This window comes from Sminthopsis crassicaudata, chromosome 2 (genome assembly GCF_048593235.1).
Source record: "Sminthopsis crassicaudata isolate SCR6 chromosome 2, ASM4859323v1, whole genome shotgun sequence".
In the NCBI taxonomy this organism is placed as follows: domain Eukaryota; kingdom Metazoa; phylum Chordata; class Mammalia; order Dasyuromorphia; family Dasyuridae; genus Sminthopsis; species Sminthopsis crassicaudata.
Window position 1 is genome coordinate 363,256,944 of NC_133618.1, and position 21,462 is coordinate 363,278,405.

At 37.9% G+C, this 21,462-nt stretch overlaps 1 protein-coding gene and 1 long non-coding RNA gene across 3 annotated transcripts in view; one reads left to right on the plus strand and one right to left on the minus strand.

The window, feature by feature from the left end:
• The window catches only part of PDLIM4 (PDZ and LIM domain 4), a 100,663-nt gene that overhangs the window by 12,090 nt on the left and 67,111 nt on the right, over positions 1 to 21,462 (plus strand). For both annotated transcript variants that reach the window (XM_074290976.1, XM_074290977.1), the window contains exon 2: positions 15,925 to 16,076. In XM_074290976.1, coding sequence (XP_074147077.1) covers positions 15,925 to 16,076 — 152 coding nt within the window. The remainder of the gene's footprint in view (positions 1 to 15,924; positions 16,077 to 21,462) is intronic.
• The window catches only part of LOC141556596 (uncharacterized), a 113,003-nt gene continuing 111,543 nt past the window's right edge, over positions 20,003 to 21,462 (minus strand). The window contains exons 5-6 of the long non-coding RNA XR_012486580.1: positions 20,752 to 20,827; positions 20,003 to 20,072 (exon numbers count right to left, since the gene is read on the minus strand). This is a non-coding gene — a long non-coding RNA (uncharacterized LOC141556596). The remainder of the gene's footprint in view (positions 20,073 to 20,751; positions 20,828 to 21,462) is intronic.

Below are 21,462 nucleotides of genomic sequence, written 5' to 3' on the forward strand. Positions count from 1 at the left end.
TGTTTGCATTTCAATTTTACATATATATATATGTATGGGTATATATACATATACATATATATGTATATATGCCCAAAGTTACATAAAAATTTCTTGGGCAAAAAGGGATCATGAGTAGAAAACGTCTAAGACCCTGATCTAGCCCAACTCCTTCATCTTACATATGAAAAAATTGAGACCCAGAGAACATTGTCCTAAGGTTACCAAAAGGGCATTTGAACTCAGTGATATAGCCAGTGTCTTGTCATGGGATTTATCCCTAGAAAGAGAAACAATGGGAATGGAGGGCAAGGACATGGTATTCCCTAATTCACTAGCTATTCACAAATTTTCTGGTCAATCTTATCAACCACCAACCAATCTGTAGTATTTACCCAGTACTCATTAGGTACAAGGCACAAGATTTACTTTTGCTGTAGGAATGAAGAAATCAGGAATTCAAGGCACACCTTCAGAGTCTACATTTATCTGACTTTCCTGGGGGGAGGGAAATACATTTAAATGCATTTAGTTGGATGGTCATTTAATATTGAAAAATCTACTTTGAAAACATAGACTTGAGATCCAACATAATTAATTCTCTTCCAAAGTCTACATCATTTTATCCACTTTCCTGCAAGATGTTCTCTATTGAACTGCCTTCCTAATCAGAGTTCAAAAGGATTTCACAATGAAATTCATTTTAGACAAATGGAGTCTTTGGTGAATTCCTAAAAGGATGAAAAACAGAAGATGACTGATACATTTTTGTTGGAATTCAGTTGAATTCTGGAACCCAGAGTGAAAGTACTCTGGGAAAGGTTAAAAACAAAACAAACAAAAAACCTAACCTTTTCCAAAAAACCATAATGATGCAGTTGTGGACCCTGATGAAATCATACCCAATCCTTTCATTTTACAGAGGAGCAAACTGAGTTCCCTGGAAGAATGACTTGCATAAGAATACAAAGATAGTGTATGTCAAAAGTAGGATATGAAACTACATCCTCTGACTCAAGCCAGTGGCATTTTCACTGTGCTATACTGCCTCGTAAAATGCCTTTAGTGACATCAAATAGTCTTGGGGAATATTGGTGCCTTGGGCTATCGCTGTTTTTTAGGTTTTCTATCTCCTGGTCATCTGAATGTACAGTTTTGTCTGGTTACCAGTCCTAGCCCTTCATTCCATCACTGTTGTCTTCCTGGAACCTACAGAGTAAAATACTGATTTCTTCCCACATCATTTTCTCTAAACTTGAAGAAAATTCTTTAAGACTTCTGTTCATTGCCATTTTTTGTGGCTCTCATATCTTCCAGGCCCAGATGATTTTAACATTAAGAATATAGTTTCAGTAACCCCAGGATTCTGGAGACTGAGGAGGCAGTATTTTATTCCTAAGCACCTACCAGCTGTGATGCATAATGGAAAGAAGGGAGGAAGAAGGGATGAAAAGAAGGAAGAAGGGATGGAAAGAAAGGGAAGGAAGGAAAAAAGGAAGGAGAAAAGGAAGGAAGGAGAGGAGGGGAACAGAGAGAAAAGAAGGGAGGAAACAATTATTAAAAACCTACTACATTCCAGACTATGCCCAGCCCTTTATAAATATTACCTCATTTGATCTTCACAACAACCCTGAGAGATAAATGTTACTATTACTGTATATTATAGTTGACGTTTCTTCAATGGAGACAGAAAATGGTTACATGATTGCTCAGGATCATAATGCGGTAAGTGGCTGAGTCTGAATCTTCCCATCCACTGGGTCATTTGTTCATTATTTGTTCATGAACCTTAGAATGAAGTTTAAGCTCTGCCTATCTCAGATCTAGAATGAAAATTAATCCAATGACAGCATTGAATTACGTGGATTTAAATAGAATTGTCATTGTAAAGGCAGCATGGAGACTCCTGTTGCATGTATGACTGGCCTCTCTGTATTCCCTATCTTTACTGCCTTAGCACTGCCTTAGTAGTGGATATTGAGTTGAAAAGGACTTCCAAGATGAGATGGTTCAAGTTCTTCATTTTATAGAGGAAAAAAAGGAGGTACAATGTTTCAATGACTGATCCACAGTCACAGTCAGAATTTGATTCCAAGCCCTTCAACCTCAAAATACAGTGTTGTTTTCCATTGTATCCTTGGTGAAGAGTGAGTTCATCCTAATGCCAGAGAGTAGAAATGCAGTTATTCTGACATGTCATCCATCTTCTTGTTTAAAAAATACCTTTATTTTCAAGGTCACTAAGAACCTGGGGGCATGAGGATTGAGCAGAACCCAGGATTTTTGAAGAGTGTTTGTAAGAGCAAGGAGCTGTAGTTCAGAAATCTGGAACTGATTTTCAGAGTGTGTTGTCCTTGGGTGAGACCCTTTTATCAGACAAAGTACTTTGTAATCTGTGACCTGAACCACAGTGGAGCCAAAATGAACCCCTGCCTCATTAACTATGTTTACTCTATTTGAGAGCTTCAACCTCCCTCCATCACTAATGTTTGAAATGCCCTTTTTATACCTTTTTTAAATTCACCTTATGGACCTTCCATGGCAGCCCAGAGGGGGAGGTGCTGGGAGGAAGAAGCACTGATTACTTTATGAATTGGAGTATTCTCAGGGGAGAGGGTTCAGTTCCCCACGACAACCTTACCTGTACATTAGCTCATCCTCCCAGAGGTTTGTCAGCCTGCTTCAGAGGCTAATCTGGGTTGAGTTGTGGCTTGTCCTCTCTCCCTGTGTGGGCTCATGATGAGTGTTTTGATTTTAAATAATCTTCCTCATGAAAGGTTCCCCTATTATAAGGATAGGCCCAGCAAGCTTGTGGTGGAGTTGCTGAGGGAAGCAAGACTTATTAAGTTTCAGACTCTGAGAGACAAATGTTCCTTGTAAAGGGACTGACGACAAGGCATGGCAGAACACAGATAAGATGCTGACAATTTATCTTTGGACCTGTTCACAGAGTTCCTTGTTTATTTTATTAAATCATGGGTAACAAGAGCCAGGCTGATGGGAGCAGACACAGCGAGGGCCTTGCCTTTAAACTAGAGACCTTCCAACACACACACACACACACACACACACACACACACACACACACACACACACACCACACACACACACACACACACAACACACACACAACACACACACACATACACACACACCCCATCCAGGACTCCAGAAGAAAATGTGTTCTGTTTCAGGGACAAATAGTTAAGATGACCCAATCCACATATTAGCAGCTGCAGCCAGCCCCTGTGGAGAAACCCATTGATAATGCCTTCCTGCTCTGAAGGGAGGAAAAGATAGGTAACAAAAATCAGAGCTGAGAGAACTTGATTAAGGAAGAAATAGAAAGAATGGGTGAGAATGAACACACACACACACACACACACACACACACACACATATATACATATATATGCATATATACACACACTTAACATTCAAAAAGTTTACTAAATCCAATTATTACTGGCTATATAAACAGAGGAAAGTTCATCCAAGGTGGATCAGGATGGAATTTGCTGGGAGGTACTTGAACCTCGGAAACCCTGGCCCTGGTAACCTCATGTTCACCTCCAAATATTTGGCATCTTTTCCTTTGCAATAGAAAGCACAGGGAGGAGTACAAATGTGCCAGGAAGCGATTGCTGGGGGGGGGGGGGAAATATAAGAAATGTTATATTAATGCTTTTTAAAAAATCATTGCTTCTATTTCCCAATTCCACACCTCTATCAAAAATTAAAAATAAAAGAACAGTCTCTTGCAACACAGTTAAACAAAATATACCAATCTTGACTTCCTGTAAAGCCTCATCTAAAAATTTCAGCTTTGGAAGAAGCCTTTCCCTAGCTTTCATATTGCTAGTGCCCTCCCAAGGCCAAGTGCCAAGGAAAAAACAAATTAGTAAAAGATTGCAACTATAAAGAAGTTAGGAGAATTTAAGTGAACACAGCAGACATTCATTAGTTTGAATATCTGGGCCTAAATTAAATATATTCCAGGATACTGAAAGAGCTTGAGATATAATGACTGAAGCACTATTGCCTTTGAAAAACAATGGAGAATATGACAATTGTTGTCACCTGATAAATAACATCAGATTCCTAATTTTCTAAAAAGAGAAAATGATATGAATGTACAAAGTATGAGACACTAAACTTGACTATGATTCCTGGCAAAATCCTAGAACATATTGTTGGGTTTTTATTTTCATTTTTTAGTTAATAAGCATTTAATTTTCTCTTTCAGACCCTTTCAATTAAAAAAAAAAAGAGAATTTCAGCTGACAAGCATAAGCAAACTAAGCATTCTCATAGAGTCCATGTTCAAAAACGTTTGTCACATAGAAGTTATTATTAAAAGCATGTTTTATGAGCATCTCAAAAGAAGAATGATGATAACTAAAACTCAGCAGAGCTTTGTAAAAAATCAGTCTTGGCAAAACTATCTCATTTATTTCTCTTGAGTTAAGGATGCTAGTTAGATCAACAGATAAGGAAATGTTGTAGAAAATAGTTTACCTAGCACCTGACAAAGTCTTTTATCTTGTCGCTGTTGACAAAGTGAATTGTGGGCCTATTAGGGTGTTTTGGTATTGTTTGACTGACTGAAAGGAATAGTCCTTGTTGGGTCATTCACCTTGGAGAGAGGTTTCTAGAGAAGGCCTTAAGGATCTGTCCTTGGCTCTGTTCTGTTTAACATTCTTATCAGTAACTTGGATGAAGGCAGAGAGATCATGTTTATCAAATTTGCAGCTGACATGAATTAGAATGCAATGCTAACACATTGAATCATGAGATCCAAAATGACAGTCTAGGACATTAGGATAAGCTTAAGGAGATGAAATTTAATAGGGATTAATCAATCAGTAATAAGTACCTACTAACCATAGAAAGAGCATAGTAAAAAGTTCTCTGCCTTTAGGCTTACAGGTTAGCTCTGGGAGACCATGTGTTTATATATGGATATTTACAAAATAAATACAATGTCCTTTGAAGGGAAAGGTATTAGTAGCTGGGGTAACCAGGAAAGACTTTATGTGGAAAGTGGTACTTGAAGTAAGCCTTAAAGGAAGCTACCCATATTCTAAGAGGTGATGATGAGAAAGGAATGATGTCAGGCCTGGGGGCAATCATAGTAAAGTCATAGAGATGGGAAATGAGGTGCTATATGTAAGGAGCAATAAGAAGTCTAGCATGACTGAACTGTGTGAAAGAGAATAATGTTAAAAAGGCTGAAAAGGTTGGTTGGAGCCATGTTATTAAGGGCTTTACATGACAAACAGAAGAGTTTATATTTGATCTTAGAGGTAACATAGACCCATTAGAGTTTATTGAGTAAATGAGTGACATGGCCAGATTTGTGTATAAGGAAAACTACCTTGACAGATGTTTTAAGGATGGATTTGGGAAGGTAGATCCTGGAGGAAGAAAGAGAATCCAGTTAGGCAGCAAATGCAGTAGAACAAGTGAAAGATAATGAAGGTCTGAGAGATATGATGGTAGAAATGTTGAGACTGATGTCTAACTGATTGGATATATGCAGTGAGGGTGATTGAACAGTTGAGGATGACATGAAGATTATGAACCTATGAAATTAGAAATATGATGATTCCCTTGACTGAGAAAGGAAATTTAACAAAAGAATTAGGTCTGAGAAAAGAGATTATGAGTTCTGTTTTGGTCATGTTGAGTTTGAGAGGATATTCAATTCAAAATATCCAATAGGCAATGTTCTATACTTGGACTCAGGAAAAATAAAACCCTAACACTTTCATGCTTTCTTGCCAAGATAATTACCTGAACAGAAGGCAGGCACTGTCCAGCTTTCATATACTTAATCCAGGAAAATTCTGAATAATGGCCAAGAAATCCAATGAGAAAACTAAAATAAGTGATTTCTTCCACCTCAGAACTGAACAAAAAGTCAGTCAAAAGCTCAAGGGCAATAGGAAAGGTATATAGTCATTAAGACTTTGTGTCCAGATACAGCAAATACAGTAGACCTCATGATGGTCAGAAGGCGGGCATGGCAGCAGTTATCTTGATTCCAGAAAGTACAGTGCTTCAGTGCTCAGACCCAGATAGTTGAGGCTCTCTGGATGGTGAGGTCCTTAATTCTCTGTTCTAAGACACCAAAAAGAGCCCTAAAATTCCATGTTTGGAGCCTCAAAGATCCAGCAAAGCCTAAGCCCAAGAAGTGACAGTCAGCACAAGAATCCTGGAAATTTGAGGCAGGGCAAACCATCTTGTCCAAAAGTACAGCAGGAGGAGGAGGAGGAGTCTGGCCCCGATACAAATGCTCCAGTTCAGGAACTCAAGCTGGAAAGATGAGTCAGTCAAAGAAAAACACTGAGCAATATAAGAAATTATTGCAAACTTACCTTCATAATAACTGTAAGCAAAGATTCAAAGAAGCAAAAAGTATTTTCTAGAAGAACTACATATATACCTAGAAGAAAAGAAGCAAGAGATAACAAATGCAATAAATTCTTTGGAGGAAATGGAAAAAAAAAGTAGCTTAGAAAATAAAATGGAGGGTTAGCAATAGTAATATTTCCCAAAAGATGGTCATTGAAACATTGTTAATGATGCCCAGAAGAGAATAGAGGAAAGTTTAGAAGGAAGTACAAACAAGAACGTGTTTTATGGAATATTTTATATGTTTCAAAGAAAATAAAGAAGTGTAAAGTTGATTGAAACTCAGTTTCATGTGGAGTCTTGTGTTCTGCTGGGCATATGGAAATACTTTTTTGGTATTTGAGCTTAAAATATCAAATGAAAAGAAAAAGAAAAAATATTTCATAAGTTCAAGATGGTGATAGAATGGCTAAAATATTAAAATAGAAAAGATCTGAAGGATCTAATAGGCGTTTGCTGAATCTACTGGCTCTTGGGGGCTGATTGCAAAATTTTCACTGTGACCATTTATACCTCAGGGATCAACAAAACTACAGAGCAGGGCTTGACTTATTATTTTGTTGGTTTTTTAAGAGTTAAGAAAACTATGATGAAAATGTTATGAAAGATAAAACTTTAAAGTGTGTCATGTGCATTTTTTTCCTAAAGAGCTAATTGTTAAACATTTATCAGCACATCTCTGATTGTAAACTTAATATGAGTCAAAAAACAGCAAAACAGCCAAAAAAACACTATTCAAAATTTAAATGTCATTAAAAGAGGTAGATGTCCAGAAGGAGGTAGGCTTTAGTCTAGGTGAACTTGGTCTTGGTCAAGCCATTTCTGGAGTAAGAAATGTGTTAAATTCTAAACTATACGTATTAGGAAGGATACTGGCCAAATAATGTAGAAACTTGGTTTTATTCATACATGTGAGACGTTTAGTACAAAAAAGATGCCCTTGAAATATCCTCAGATTTGGTTACAGATTTCCTTGTTTACTTTATTAAATCATGGATTAACACCAGCTGAGCTGGTGGAGCAGCCATAAATGCCATACTAGGGAGAGACCTTCTCCAAGATGTGTATGTGTGTCTGCTGAGTATCTAGAGGGCACAAGGAGAGGAAGGTAGCCAACTTTAAAGTAACTAAAGCCATGTGAAAGGAGAATTAGAGCCTTTCAGCTGGTCACTATTAGTGACCTAATCACCTAGGAGCAATGGGCTGGTAATTGCTAAAAAAACAGACTTAAATTAAATATAAGAAGAGGGAAAAAACGTTTCCCAGAGGTCTTCAGGTAGATATCATACAGCCTCTTGTGGGGAAGGCTGTATTAGACCTCCAGGTATAGGTGGATGGGTGATGGAAGTGCTTTCAGTCTGTGATTTTGTGTTTTACAGATGAGCAGGTACAGGCAAGGGATTGACACAGTTGGTAAAGCTATTTCTGCTTGTCTCTCAAATTTCCTGATTTTCTTTTTTTTTAATTTTAATATTTTCCCCCTCAATTATATACAAAACATTTTTAGCATTGTTTTAAATTTTTTTCAAGTTCCAAATTCTCTCTCTTCCCATATTGAGAAAGCAAGCCATTTGATATAGGTTACACATGTTGTTTCTCTTTTCAACACCCTTTTCGTGACTTCATATCCATTACGTGTACCACCACTGTAGGATTCTCACATTAACAATCCTATCCAGGATGAGGAAAGTGTCTAATAAACTCACTGTTTATATCTTTTGTTTTTACACTACTCTCATTCCTCCTTCACCTGATGGACCATCCTATTATATAATAATAATTTTTTAAAAAGCATTTAGAGAGGATGTTATTTACAGAAAAGATGATGTAATGGTGAAATTCAGACATTTTGATTGAGTAAGCATCATAGTCATAACTGAAACTCTGAGTGAAGGACCATGAAACTTCTATTGACCTCACATTGTGCTATTTTGACTTTTCTGTCAGAAGAGAAATGCTTCTCAGTTGGAATAAGTAGTGAAAAGTTGGACAGGTTTAGAAAAATAAAGCTGGCCTTTTTTTGTAACCAAAGTCTCCCTTTCCCTTGCCTCTCCCATTTTTCTATGAAGGAAGATTTAAAACAAACCTCCTAATTTAAGAAGGCTGTGACCAGGAATACCAATACCTTCACCTATCCCCTCCTCCATAAGTAGCTAGGTCCAGGGTCACCTTTCCAGAGAGCTAGCCTGAGTGCTGGGACAATTGAGGCTCCTGCCCATTCTCCTAATCTTTCTAGTGTAATAGGTCCTGCCAGAGTTTGTTCTACTGTGACAGTCCAGAGTTACCTCTATACAACTTGACATAGTTAAATGAATGTATAGTAAACTCCATATTAGTAGCATAGACTTTTAAATAAATGCTTTGGGTCTTCAGAAGGAGATATTATTTTTAGCTTGAGATCATCAAGTAAAGCTTCGTGGAAAAGGTAGGATTAGAACTGAGCTTTGAAGGAAAATCTGAAGGGGAGGGAAAGTGTGACACAGCAATGCTGTGTGAGTCATTGTGGGAAGTCAGGGGAAGTCAAAGTCTGGCCTTCTATTGAAGGGTTTGGGAGCTGAGGAAATACACCGCAGGGACAGTTATAGAACTGTGGGAGCAGTTGTAGTGTTCATAATTAATAGAAAGAGGCTTAGGGATGATAGTCCCCATTCCTTTCCCAGCCCTTTAATCCATTGGTCCAGGGCTGGTTTTGACTCCGTCTCTTCATCTCAGTTTCCCCCTTTGCAAAATGAGAGAGTTGAACTACTTGATCTCCAAAGTCCTTTTCAACTAGTCCTATGATTCTTGCAGAATTCGACTTGGGGCTAAGCTATACCTGAGGATTGATTCAGATTAGCCACAATTGAACATTGATGGGGTCTACATTATAGTAAGAGTTGCCCTAATGTAGTTAGTGTCCTAGGAAAAGCTGGACATCCTGTTTATTTCTCTTTTCTCACATCGTTTGGTATATCCTCAACTCTTACTTGAATAGATATTCACAACATCCTCATGATCTAGGCAATTGTTTGGTAGATGAGGAAACTGAAGCACTCTAAGTCAGGATCATTTGGAGAGCCTAACACCTGTGACATAATAGGAGTCCACTTACTGACTCAAACAAAGACAAAAATAAGGACTTTTCCCATTAAGAAGACTCCATGGACCTCAAAGGATGATGTTCTAGTCCTCATCTCTCCCCAATAACTAGTTGGAGGAACTTCTCTCTCCTGTTCCTAGAAAAGTAAAGCATCACAGATTTAGATATGGAAAGAGACCTCACTAGTCAATGAGGTCATTCTCTATTTAAAGATGAAAAAACTCAGGAGATTCAGTGATTTGTCCAAGGTGACACATATAGACACACTGACCATCCATGACCCCATGGCATGGATATAGTCACTTCTCTCAATGTGTCAAGAACTATGCATTCACTTCTTTGGGGTACAAGTGTGTATGTGTTTGTGTGTATGAGCAGGTTCTGCAAGTTTTCCAGCTCAGGTCCTGAGTTGAGACAAGGAAGAAAGGGAGAGAGGATGAGGAACAACCAACAGTTCTGGGTTCAACTCCTATCTCTACTGTCAATTGTGTGGCTCTGGGCAAGTTGTTTCCTTCTGTCCTTCAGCTTCATCTATAAAATGAAGAGTTGAATTAAATGAGTTCTGGTGTCCATTCCAGTTCTAAATCTAAAGTTCTATAAGTTTAGGAGGAAAATCCCCTGTTCTGGTAAGGTCCTTGCAGTCAGGAGTTCAGGGTTTGTGACTCTGGCACTATGGATTTCCCCATCATTCTATATCTTACTTCCTTTACTTGCCTGTTTGAAGTCATATAAGTTCCTGCCCTTCACTGCTAGTTAACTACATCATGGACCAAACCCCCATCTCCCAGACTTGTCTTGCTTCCCTGAATTCTAACAGCAGCATGTGTGTCAATGGAAGAACAAAAAACATCTAGAACCAGTTTTTGACAGCCATTGTCAAAAGTCACTTTGAGATGGGCCTGCCCCCAGTTTCTAAGAGGTGAAGCTTCTACACCTTATATCCTACAACCTGGCTAAGATTAGAATCCTCACCCAGATAAAGGGAAATAAAAGATTCACTATCTTAAGAGCTGGAAGAAGATTCAGAAATCATTTAGTCCAGTGTTCCCTATGAAGAAGCTGAGCTTTAGAGAGATCATGACTTTTCATGGTGAGAGAGAAATATCTTCTCAAGGTAACACAAAATAAATGGCAGAGTTGGCATTTGGGTCTCACAATTCCAAGTTTAGCAGGAAAGTTTATCACTCCTTCCTCTGTACCACCATACTTCTGGAAAAATCATGAAATGAGTTGTGTTCACAGGGGATAACTGATCTGATGTAATCCTTCTGCCTTGTGAGATGTGCTTCTCACTCTATGATTAGTTATTTTTTTTATTAATAATTTTTATTATATATATTTTTTTATAATATTATCCCTTGTATTCAATTTTTCCAAATTATTCCCCCCTCCCTCTATTCCCTCCCCCCGATGACAGGCAATCCCATACATTTTACATGTGTTACAATATAGTCTAGATACAATACATGTGTGTGAATATCATTTTCTTGTTGCACAATAAACATTAGATTCCAAAGGTACATGCAACCTGGGCAGACAGATATTATTGCTATCTATGATTAGTTATTAAAGAAAAATGTATTACCAGGGAAGAGAAGGAACATGTTTACTACATAGTCTTAATGCCCTTATTTTCCAGATGGGGAAACTGAATTCTAAAGGAGGAAAGGGACTGAGCCAAGACCACATACAGAGCAAATCAGTAGGAAAGGGATGCCAACAGCCTCCTAGTCTTGGGCTCTTTTATTTTTAAATTAATTGTCTTTTTTTAGATTTTGATTCCATAATCAAGCATAAATATTTAATATACAAAGAACCACAGGTTCTATACTAATATACTAAAATATTATTTATATGAAATGATAAACTATAAAATATTAATACATGAAACTATAAGCTTCTCTTATGTGCAGTTTGCTTTTTAAAAATTTTATATTAAATTTAATATAACAAACTTTTTCTGTTTGTGTTCCTTGCTGAATTTCTTTTTTCTTCTATGTATTTTAAATGTTTTCTTGAATTATTTTATTTTATTTTTACAACTGTATTACCCACTCCCTTCTCTCTCAATAGAAGAAATATGACCTTAAAATAACAGATTTGCCCTGTCTGAAAATGTGTGTCCATTCTATATCCATCAACTTTCTGTCACAAGGTGGTAAGTTTACTTCTTTATCAGTCTTCTGAAATCATGATCGAACCCTGCATTGATCATAGATTCAAAGTTCATCCTCATGAGACCACATGGGAGGTTTCCTTCCTGTGTGAGTTGGAGGAAAAAGCTCCCCTTCTCACAGGGATTGCAAAAACAAAGATGCTTTAAGTTTCCTGGGATATTGTGAAAAGTGTCACTGGAGGAGAAGCAGCAATAATGTTTTCTATCAGAGGAATTTGCAAAGTTTGAGGTGAGAAAATATTGGGGGAGAGCAGTATCTGGACACTAGAAGCCAGTTGAGGCATATCAGGGTCATTGATCAGAAATGAGCAGACTGCTTTAGGAAGAAGCAAATTGAGGAAGTATTATTTATAGCAGTTTAGTTGATGATTTTGCTGAAAGTCTATTATGTTTATGAAATGATAAACTATAAGATATATGATGCAAAGGGATGAGTTAGTCAACAAGCATTTAATAATTGTTTCCTATGTATCAGATAGCAGCTAGGTGTTGCAGTGAATAGAGCACTGGGTTTGGAATCAGGATAACTCATCTTCCTGAGTTCAAATCCAACCTCAGACACTTACTAACTATGTGAGCCTGGACAAGTCACTTAACCCTGTTTGTCTCAGTCTGCCCCTTCTGTACAGTTATTAAGATGCTAACATTTCTAACTTTCCCTCTTTGCTATGTGTGGGGGTAAGAGGGTGATGGGGAAAGGATGTCAGAAGGAATGCTACCCATTAACACAAGAAGGGAAAAAAATATCCCTCTTAAGAGGTCCCTTCCTGCTATGATCTAACCATCCTTTAGAAAAGGCTCAGAATAGAACTTCCCAGAATACTAGGTTTGGAAGGAACAAAAAATCCAACGAGCAGAAATTCCTTCTTCAGTATACCTGGAAAGTAGTCATACAGGCACTTGCAGTGATGTGCTGCTCACTCTCTATTGAGATAGCCCATTCCATTTTTGGAAGACTCTTTGATATTCAGGTTTTCTCTCTGCCTCTGTATATCTGTTTCTCTGCCTCTATTTCTCTTTGTCTATCTCTCTCTCTGAATCTCTGTTCCTCTGGCTTTCTCTGTCTCTGTCTCTCTTTCTATATAATTTCTTCCTTATTAGTTCTACTTTAGCCTTCTAGGTTAAGCAAAATCAATCTTACTTCTCTTATATATGACATCCTTTTAAATACTCTAAGGTCTGTTCTAATGGCTCCCTCCAAATCTTCATCTCTTCTCCAGAGAGACAGCCTGGAAGTCAGTAGACAAGAAAACAGTAAGAAAGACTTAGGTTCAAACCTTGCCTCTGCTACTAGTTGTGTGACCATAAAGAAATCTAGCCTTTTTAAACCTCAGTTTTCTCATCTGTAAAGTGGACATTATAGACACTTGTAGTAGTGTTCCAATAAAATAATGTATGTGAAAAAACCCTTGCAAACTTTAAAGTGCCATATAAATGTCAACTATTATCATTCTCCTAATTCCTTCAAGAGATTCTTAGAATTTCCGGCATCTCTCAAAACACAAATCAGCCTTCTGTGTGAAGTGTTTCCTTCCCACCCTCAGCTGTTAGAGCTCTCCCTACTTTCTTTTGTGTATACTTACTTGTACTTATATATGTTGTTTTCTGGAATAAAATAGAAGCTCCTTGAGGGCAGGTCAGTTTTATTTGCAGAGATTAACCCTTATAAATACTTAGTAAATACTTCGCTGATTAACTGACTGATAGTAGTTTTGCTATTTCAATCTCTTTATCTTTCTGGTTGCCTTCTGTATCTCATCCTTCCATTCATTTGAGGTCTGACCAGGATAGAGTATTGAGGGACCTAAGTAAGATTATGTTAGCCTTTTGAGCAAGCATGTCATACTTTCATAGGGGACCCCAAGATCAAAGTCCAATGGTTGGGTTGGTATGGCCTTCATAGAATTTTATCCTTCAACTCAACTCCAACCAAATGTACTTGAAACTGGTTTATATTTGAGTATATGTATTGACATGTACATGCACAAATGTGAGGGACATGGGGGACAAGAGGAAGTTTGATTCACATGCTATTGGTATTCAGAAATCTGGTGAAAGAAACACTTCCTGCAGCCATCATCTGCTGAAATCAAGCCATCATTGTCTACCATCTCAGACAAACCCTTCTACATCATCCCCTAAAAACTCTCCAAGGAACATGAGCATGGATTGGGCTTTCCTATGCCATCAGTTAGTCACTGAAGACAAGGGGCAGGTCTCAGTGAGGCTGTGCTTTTTAGACCAAGACTATCCTCATTCTCCCTGAACCCAGGTTCCCAGTGTTTTCTGTGAGATTGTACTATGGTTCTAGAGAATGGATTTTGGCTTCAGCTTTTAAGTCATGCATGTTTTTCACCCCAAGTATGTCAGTGAATGGTTTTGCAAGGAAGTCTTCTGAGCTGAGGGAAGGTAAGGACAAAAGCCCCTTCCTCATTCTACAGAGGGCTGAGTCTTTCAACAATAATTAACCCTGTGCTCAAAGCCTTGGGCTCCTTAAGCTTTAAGATTAAGGAGTCTCAACTTTTTTCTCTCTTGGAGTCATGATTTAATCCAGATCAAGCAATTACCCTCTAAACCATCTGGACCAGCTGCTGTGGCAGAGAGACAGACATAATTCTATGATTTGTCAAATAAATGCCTACCTTGTAGGCTTGTTGTGACAGAAAGAAAGCAAGGATCAAAACAGAGAAATAGAGAGAGACAGCTGTATTTTTGAGCAAAAAGACTGGGAGACTGTGTGCTATAATAGACAGAGAGCTAGTTTCAGAAAAGTGAGGACCTGGATTCAAATCCTCTTTGATTCTTAACTACTACTTAAGGGGTGGATTAGCTGGCCTCTACAGTCCCTTCTAACTCTAGATTCATGTCTAAAGTGTTATGCTTTCATTTTTTAATAGTAATGGTCTTGAAAAATGTGGCAACACTAAAGTTTAAGAGATATGAGGAGACAGCTTGCTTGCTTTCTGTCTTTTTTGTTTTTTAACTTGCCCGCGATCACACAACTAGAAAGTGTCTGAAGCCAGATTTTAATTCAGAAAGATGAATCCTGACTCCAGGGCCAGCATTCTATCCACTGTACTACCTAGCCACCCCCTGAACAAACAGCTTTCTAACCAGGGCTTTGTCTGTAGGTTTTAGAAAAGGCCTATACATCCAAACTTTAATGGGTCCATCTTGGAAATTTCCAAGATATCAATAGAATATTGTCTTTGTCTTTGCTTTAGAGGCAGCTGGTGGCAGAATGGAAAGGGCACTTAACAAGAAATCAGTCTGAGGCTAGATTTGAAATCAAACCTTATTGACTCCAAACCTTGCATTCTCTCGACTGCTGTCCTACCTTTCTCACTAGACAAAAATCAAATGAGACATTTGTTAAAAAAAAAAAAAAAAAATGCTTAGCACTTAGTGGAGCCATGTTAATGCCTGTTCTCTTCTGTCTTCTAATAACTGATGTTGCTGTGCCATTTACTGTTGTTGCTATTGTCCCAATTCTTTGTGGGGTTCGATCTTTTTATTTTCACTCTCCATTTCCCCCTGGGTATAGCTGTACCCACCTGCAGTCTAAATTAATCATGACTCTCTCACTTCTTTGTGAGCTGTCTGCTAGAGAAGCCATTAGGGTCTAGAAAGATTCTGTACATCACTTGTCTTGCATGGCTAATATACTCAAAGGCAACAGAGATACTCTGTGTTGTTTGGAAGCAATAAACGGGGTGAGGAATCCATAGAGAAACAAAAAACAGTGTCTCCAGTTAGACCACCAGCTGCTTCTGCAAACCAAGAAGACAGTTGCTGCTTTATGGGAAAAGACCGATCTTTAGGGATATGGAGACTATCTTTGTCCTCTCCTGCCCCAGTCTGCCTTTCTCCCCAGGCTGAGCAGACAGACCCCTGCCTGAGGCCAACAGTTTACACAAGGGAAGGGCTGATCAAAGGAACTCAGCTGAGTATCTCCGTGGATGTTCTCAGTTTAGAAAACATGTGCCTGGGAGTGTGTGAAGCAAGTGCTTGGCTTGGAAGTCAGGAAATGCTACTAATTGAGTGATGTTAAACAAGTAAGCATTTTCTGCACCTTAGTTTTCTGTTCTACAAAAAGGTATAGGACCATTCTAAGAAGTTTCTCTATGACGATAATTTTCAGGGAGTAAAAAAGTAAAATATCCCAGGAAAAAGAATTTGCACCACATCCAGTTTCTGGAAGGTAGGATCTGAGAGGTTGGGTTGTGATGTTTTAGCTCCAAGAAATGAGTGACCTATCTTCCTTCTTCTACAGATAAACCCTGGCAGTAAGGCAGCCTTGGCCAACCTATGCCCAGGAGATGTGATCCAGGCCATTAATGGGGAGAATGCAGATAGCATGACTCATCTGGAAGCCCAGAACAAGATCAAAGCATGTCTGGACCAATTGACACTCTCTGTGAACAGGTAGGGAAGGGATTTTGGAATGTGGGGGAGTCAAATATGCAGCATCAGGATCAAGGTGGGCCTTGACAAGGGGGTAAAGTTAACAAAGTTTGTTTTCCATCTAACCTAAATCCCTAAATCTGCAACTGGGAAGAAGGGCTGATGGATTCAATAACACTGAAGTGCTGGGAACTTATCACAGCTGTCACCTAGTATCTCAGCTATCATCAGATAATCAGGACGTTGAATTTAGAGGATGCATTTAAAAATGCAGTTTAAACATTAATATATGTCATAGGTACAAATTTTTTGTTCCAGTTGTGAAACATTTTAAAAAATAGTTTTTAATTGTTCTAATTACATGTAAAGATAGTTTTCAGCATGCATTTTTAATAAGATTTTAAGTTCCAATTTTTTTCCCTTCATCCTTCCTACATCAGATAGCAAGTAATTTGATATAGGTTACCACATGTGCAACCATAAAAACATATTTTCACATATGTCATGTTGAGAAAAAAGAAACAGAACAAAAGGGAAAAGTCACAAAAAGCCAAAACAAACAAAAGTAAAAATAGTATGCTTCCATTTGCATCCAGACTCCATAGATCTTTCTCTAGATTGAAAAGTATTTTTCACCATGAGCCTTTTGGAATTGTTTTCAGCAATTGTATTGCTGAAAAGAGCTAAATCAATCATAGTTGATCATCCCACAATATTATTGTTATTATGTACAATATTCTCCTGGTTCTGCTCACTTCACCCAGCATTAATTCATGTAAGTCTTTCCAGGTTTTTCTGAAATCTGTCTGCTCATCATTTCCTTTTTGTTGTTGTTGTCAAGCTTCTTTTTTTTTTTAAATAACAGCTTTTCATTTTTCAAAATACATGCAAAGATAGTTTTCAACATTCACCCTTGCAAAACTTTTGTTTTTTTCTTCCTCTCTCTTTATCTCCTTCTTTCCAGCAAGAAATCCAATATAGGTTAAACCTATTCAATTCTTCTAAACATATTTCCACATTTATCATGCTGCACAAGAAAAATCAGATCAAAAAAGAAAAAAATTAATGAGAAAGAAAAAAAAAAAACAAGCAAGAAAACAGCAATAACAAAAAGGTGAAAATACTATGTTGTGATCCACATTCAGTGCCCGTACTCTTCTTTCTAGATACAGATGGCTCTCTGTCATAAGTCTGCTGGAATTGGCCTGAATCACCTCATTGTTGAAAAGAACCAAGTCAATCACAGTTAATCATCACATAATTTTGTTACTGTGTACAATGTTCCCTTGATTCTATTCACTTTATTTAGCATTAGTTCATGTAAGTCCAGGCCTCTCTGAAATTATCCTGCTGGTCATTTCTTATAGAACAATAATATTCCATAACATTCATATACCACAATTTGCTCAACCATTCTCCAATTGATGGGCATCCACTCTGTTTCCAGTTTCTTGCCACCACAAAAAGGGCTGCCACAAACATTTTTGCACATAAGTCCCTTTCCCTCCTTTAAGATCTCTTTGGGGATACAGGCCCAATAGAAACATTTCTGGACATTCCCCCAGTTTCCAATTCTTTGTCACCACAAAAAAAGCTGCTATACACATTTTGTACATGTACGTCCTTTGCCTTTTCTATTATTTCTTTGGGACACATAGACCTAGTAGTGGTATTGCTGGATCAAAGGGTATACACAGTTTGCCCTTTGGACATAGTTCCAAATTCCTCTCCAGAATGGTTAGATCAGTTTATAACTTCAACAAAGCATTTGTATTCCAATTGTCCCACATCTTCTCCAACATTTATCATTTTTCTTTTCTGTCATACTAGCCAATCTAGTAGGTATGAGGTAATACCTCAGAATTGTCTTAATTTGCATTTCTTTAATCAAAAATTATTTAGAGTATTTTTATATGACCAAAGACAGCTTTAATTTTTTCATCTGAAAACTGCCTGTCTATATCTTTGACCATTTTTCAATTGAGGAATGACTTGTCTTCTTATAAATTTGATTCATTTGTCTATATATTTGAGAAATTAGGCCTTTATCAGAAACATTTTCTATAAAATTATTTCTCATTTTTCTATTTTCCTTCTAGTTTTGCTTATATTTGGGGTTTTTTGGAGTGCAAAATCTTTTTAATGTAATCAAAATTATCTGTTTTGCATTTCATAATGTTCTCTATCTTTTATTTGCTCATTCTTTCCTTCTCCATAGATATGACAGATAAACAATTCCTTGCTCTCCTGATTTGCTTATGGTGTACCAGAAGTCTCTTACCTAAATATCAACAGAATTTTATCGAGTTAGCAGGAGGCTATGTTTAAAATCATACAAATTAATGTAAAGTTGAAGGCAGGAAAACAACATATACAGTGACTATAACAGTGCAAACAGGAAGAGAAATAAAAACAAACCAATTGAAACTGCATGCTGCAAAATTATAATGACCAAACATGATCTCAAAGAAGAAATATAAAAAGTCACTTCCCTATTCCCCGCTTCATTCTTTTGCAGAGGAGAGAGTCCTCAGGTATAGAGTGTTATATTTTAACATCACGTTTTTTCATTGGTTTTGCTGGTTTTTCTTCTTTATTGTGAGATTTGATTCTATGGAAGGGGATTAGAAAGAATACAGGGGAAATACAGGTGATATAAAGACAAAAGATATCCATCAAAATGTGTAAATAAAATAAATATTAAAAAATAGGAAGTTTCCATATTCTACCTTCCTTCACCCTAGCAGCCACTTTCTCCTTACAATTTGGCATCCACATCTCCTACAAGTTCCTTTTTGTTAGACTTTTTGACAAACCATAGCAGCTTTCCCAGTGTTCAAGCTTAACAACATTGAGTGTATATTCTGTGTCACTTGCACTGGGACGTGGTTTGTGCCATGCTGGATCCAAAAATTTCTAGTTGCTGTCCTGGTGTCACCTTTCCCAGAAGAGATAGCTAAAGCTCAAATGGTCAATTTTCAGCCATCACAGGGAGAGAATTGGAATGATAGAGACCTTTCAGGTATCCCCATCCTCCTGCTTATATATAAGGAGAACCTATGTACATGATCCCTGGACTTGAAGAGTAGGAAGCTAATTAGTTCAATGTGCAGAGGGATGACAGTGGGAGTGCAGTGGTACATGGTCTATTATCTAGAAATAGTAAATAGGGTGAGGAAGCCATGGAGACCTAGCCCCTTCAGGACCAGATGAGTCATGGAGAAATTTTCTATGGGAACTGGGAATAGCAGGTTGTAAGCAGTGGCTATAACAAGGTCCTTGAATAATGAATCTGGCCATACATTACTCATCCTTTTCAGTGAAACCAGAGCTAGCTGGCAGAGAGGATCACCACATAAAACCATTCCAGAGGCAAACAGCTGTGACTGGGTATTGTGCCCTCATGCACCCAAGAAAAAAATCCTCTATGAGCTCAATGTTTGGCTATGGCCCAGAGCCTCCAGGTTTCTGTCTCAGCTTAGGGACTAAAAGGGTGGGTATTTATGGGAGCAAGGCAGAGAAAGAGAGGAAAGGGGGTGAGCAAAAGAAGGGGTGAAATCTTGGGGGCAGGGAGTCCCTGCTAGGTTACCATTATTTAATTAGAACCACATTGCTGTTCCTTCCCTGGGGCTATGGCAAAGAGCTGGGAGGGAGTTGGAGAGAGGAGGAGGGTTATTAGGAAGCATATAAAACTGAACAGGGGATTGAACCAAAGCAAATTAGAGCCAGGAACTGCTCTGATACTGAACACCAGTCCAGACCCAAAGAAAAATATTATTACTGTAATATTAACCAAAACAAAAACCCCACTGAGCCAGCTAGAACCAGCACCAAATCTCACCATTTCCTCCAACCACTGGTAGGAAGAAACACACCCCAGAATTCCTCTTGACCAAATTTGTGTTTCACTTATTTCAAATCCTTGGTCTCAACCTTGGTCTGCACCACCAGCTGCCAGGATCCAATCAGAGATTGTTGGGAAGAGGAGAGGAAGAATTGTTCCCGGAATCTAGATCCCTTTGGAATATGGGAGGGGGGAGGGAAATGGGTCAGGTGTTAACCAAAATTAGGGATATTTGGGTTTCAAATCCTGCCTTTGCCATTAACTCACAAGATGAACATGGGCAAGTCATTTCCCTCTCTGAGCCTCAGGACAGCATAAAACACTGAGAAGAGGGAATGATTTGGGAATGCAAATATCAGGGTTCACATCCCACCTGATACCTAGTAACTATATGACCTTATGCCTCAATTCTTCATCTGTAAAATAAAGGGATTAAATTTAGATGGGACTAGAGATTCCTTCCATTTCCAAATCTATGATTTTTATGAACTCATCATATTGCCTGCTTTATGGGAATGTTTTAATGACCAATGAAAGGACTTATGTGGAGGCACCTTAGGAGAGTCATACCTTATGTGATACAGGTCCAATGCTTTTTCATTCCAAAAATATTTGTGAAAGGCCTACAATCTTTCCAACTCCACAAACAGCATTATATTCATTTCTCCATATTACTCTCTTGTACCATGGGACAGATACTCCATATGAGCATCAAGAATGTGTGTGTGTATGTGTGTCTTTCTGTATGTATATATATATATATATATATGTACATATTTGAGGACACATAGCTAGTCCCTTAATCCCTATATCAGGGGAACTAGGTGGTATAGGATAAGAACATTGCATCACCTAGTCATGCAAGGAAGATCTGAGTTCAAATTCAGCCTCAAACACTCATGGAACCTCTTAGTTTTAGTTTCTCCACCTGAAAAACAGAGATGATTAATACATACATACCTTGTAGGGTTTTTGTGAGGATACAATGAAATAATGTATGCAAAATGCTTTGTAAACCTTACAATATTATATAAATGCTATCTATTATTTCCTTTAAAAAATATGCCCAGAGACAGGGTATGGGACTGATAGGGACATGGTACCATTCCTCTACCTGCTTCTTTCCTCTTTAAATGACTTCTAGGGTATTTAAATACTTAAAGTATCTAGGTTCCATCTAGGGATTATAAACTTCTGATCTGTCCATATATCAGTCAAGCTCTCCAAACCTGGGAGGGACTAACAAAAGAAAGTGCCATCATAAAAGCAGACTACATGGAGAGAGTAGTGAAAGAAGAAGATAATAATCAGGACAAGATAGAATCAGATTGTCCACACCAAACTCCTCAGACATTGACATAGTTCCTGTTTGTAGACCAGGGTCTATTTGTTGGGCCATCTTTCTTTGGAGGTTGGGAATAGAGGCTTTCTATAACAACATTTACTGCTTTTAAAGGATATTCTATAATCATTTGGGGAAACTGAGGTATAATTTTTCTCTGTTTTTAATAATACCTTTTTAGTTTTTTCAAATACATGCAAAGATAGTATTCAACTATCTAT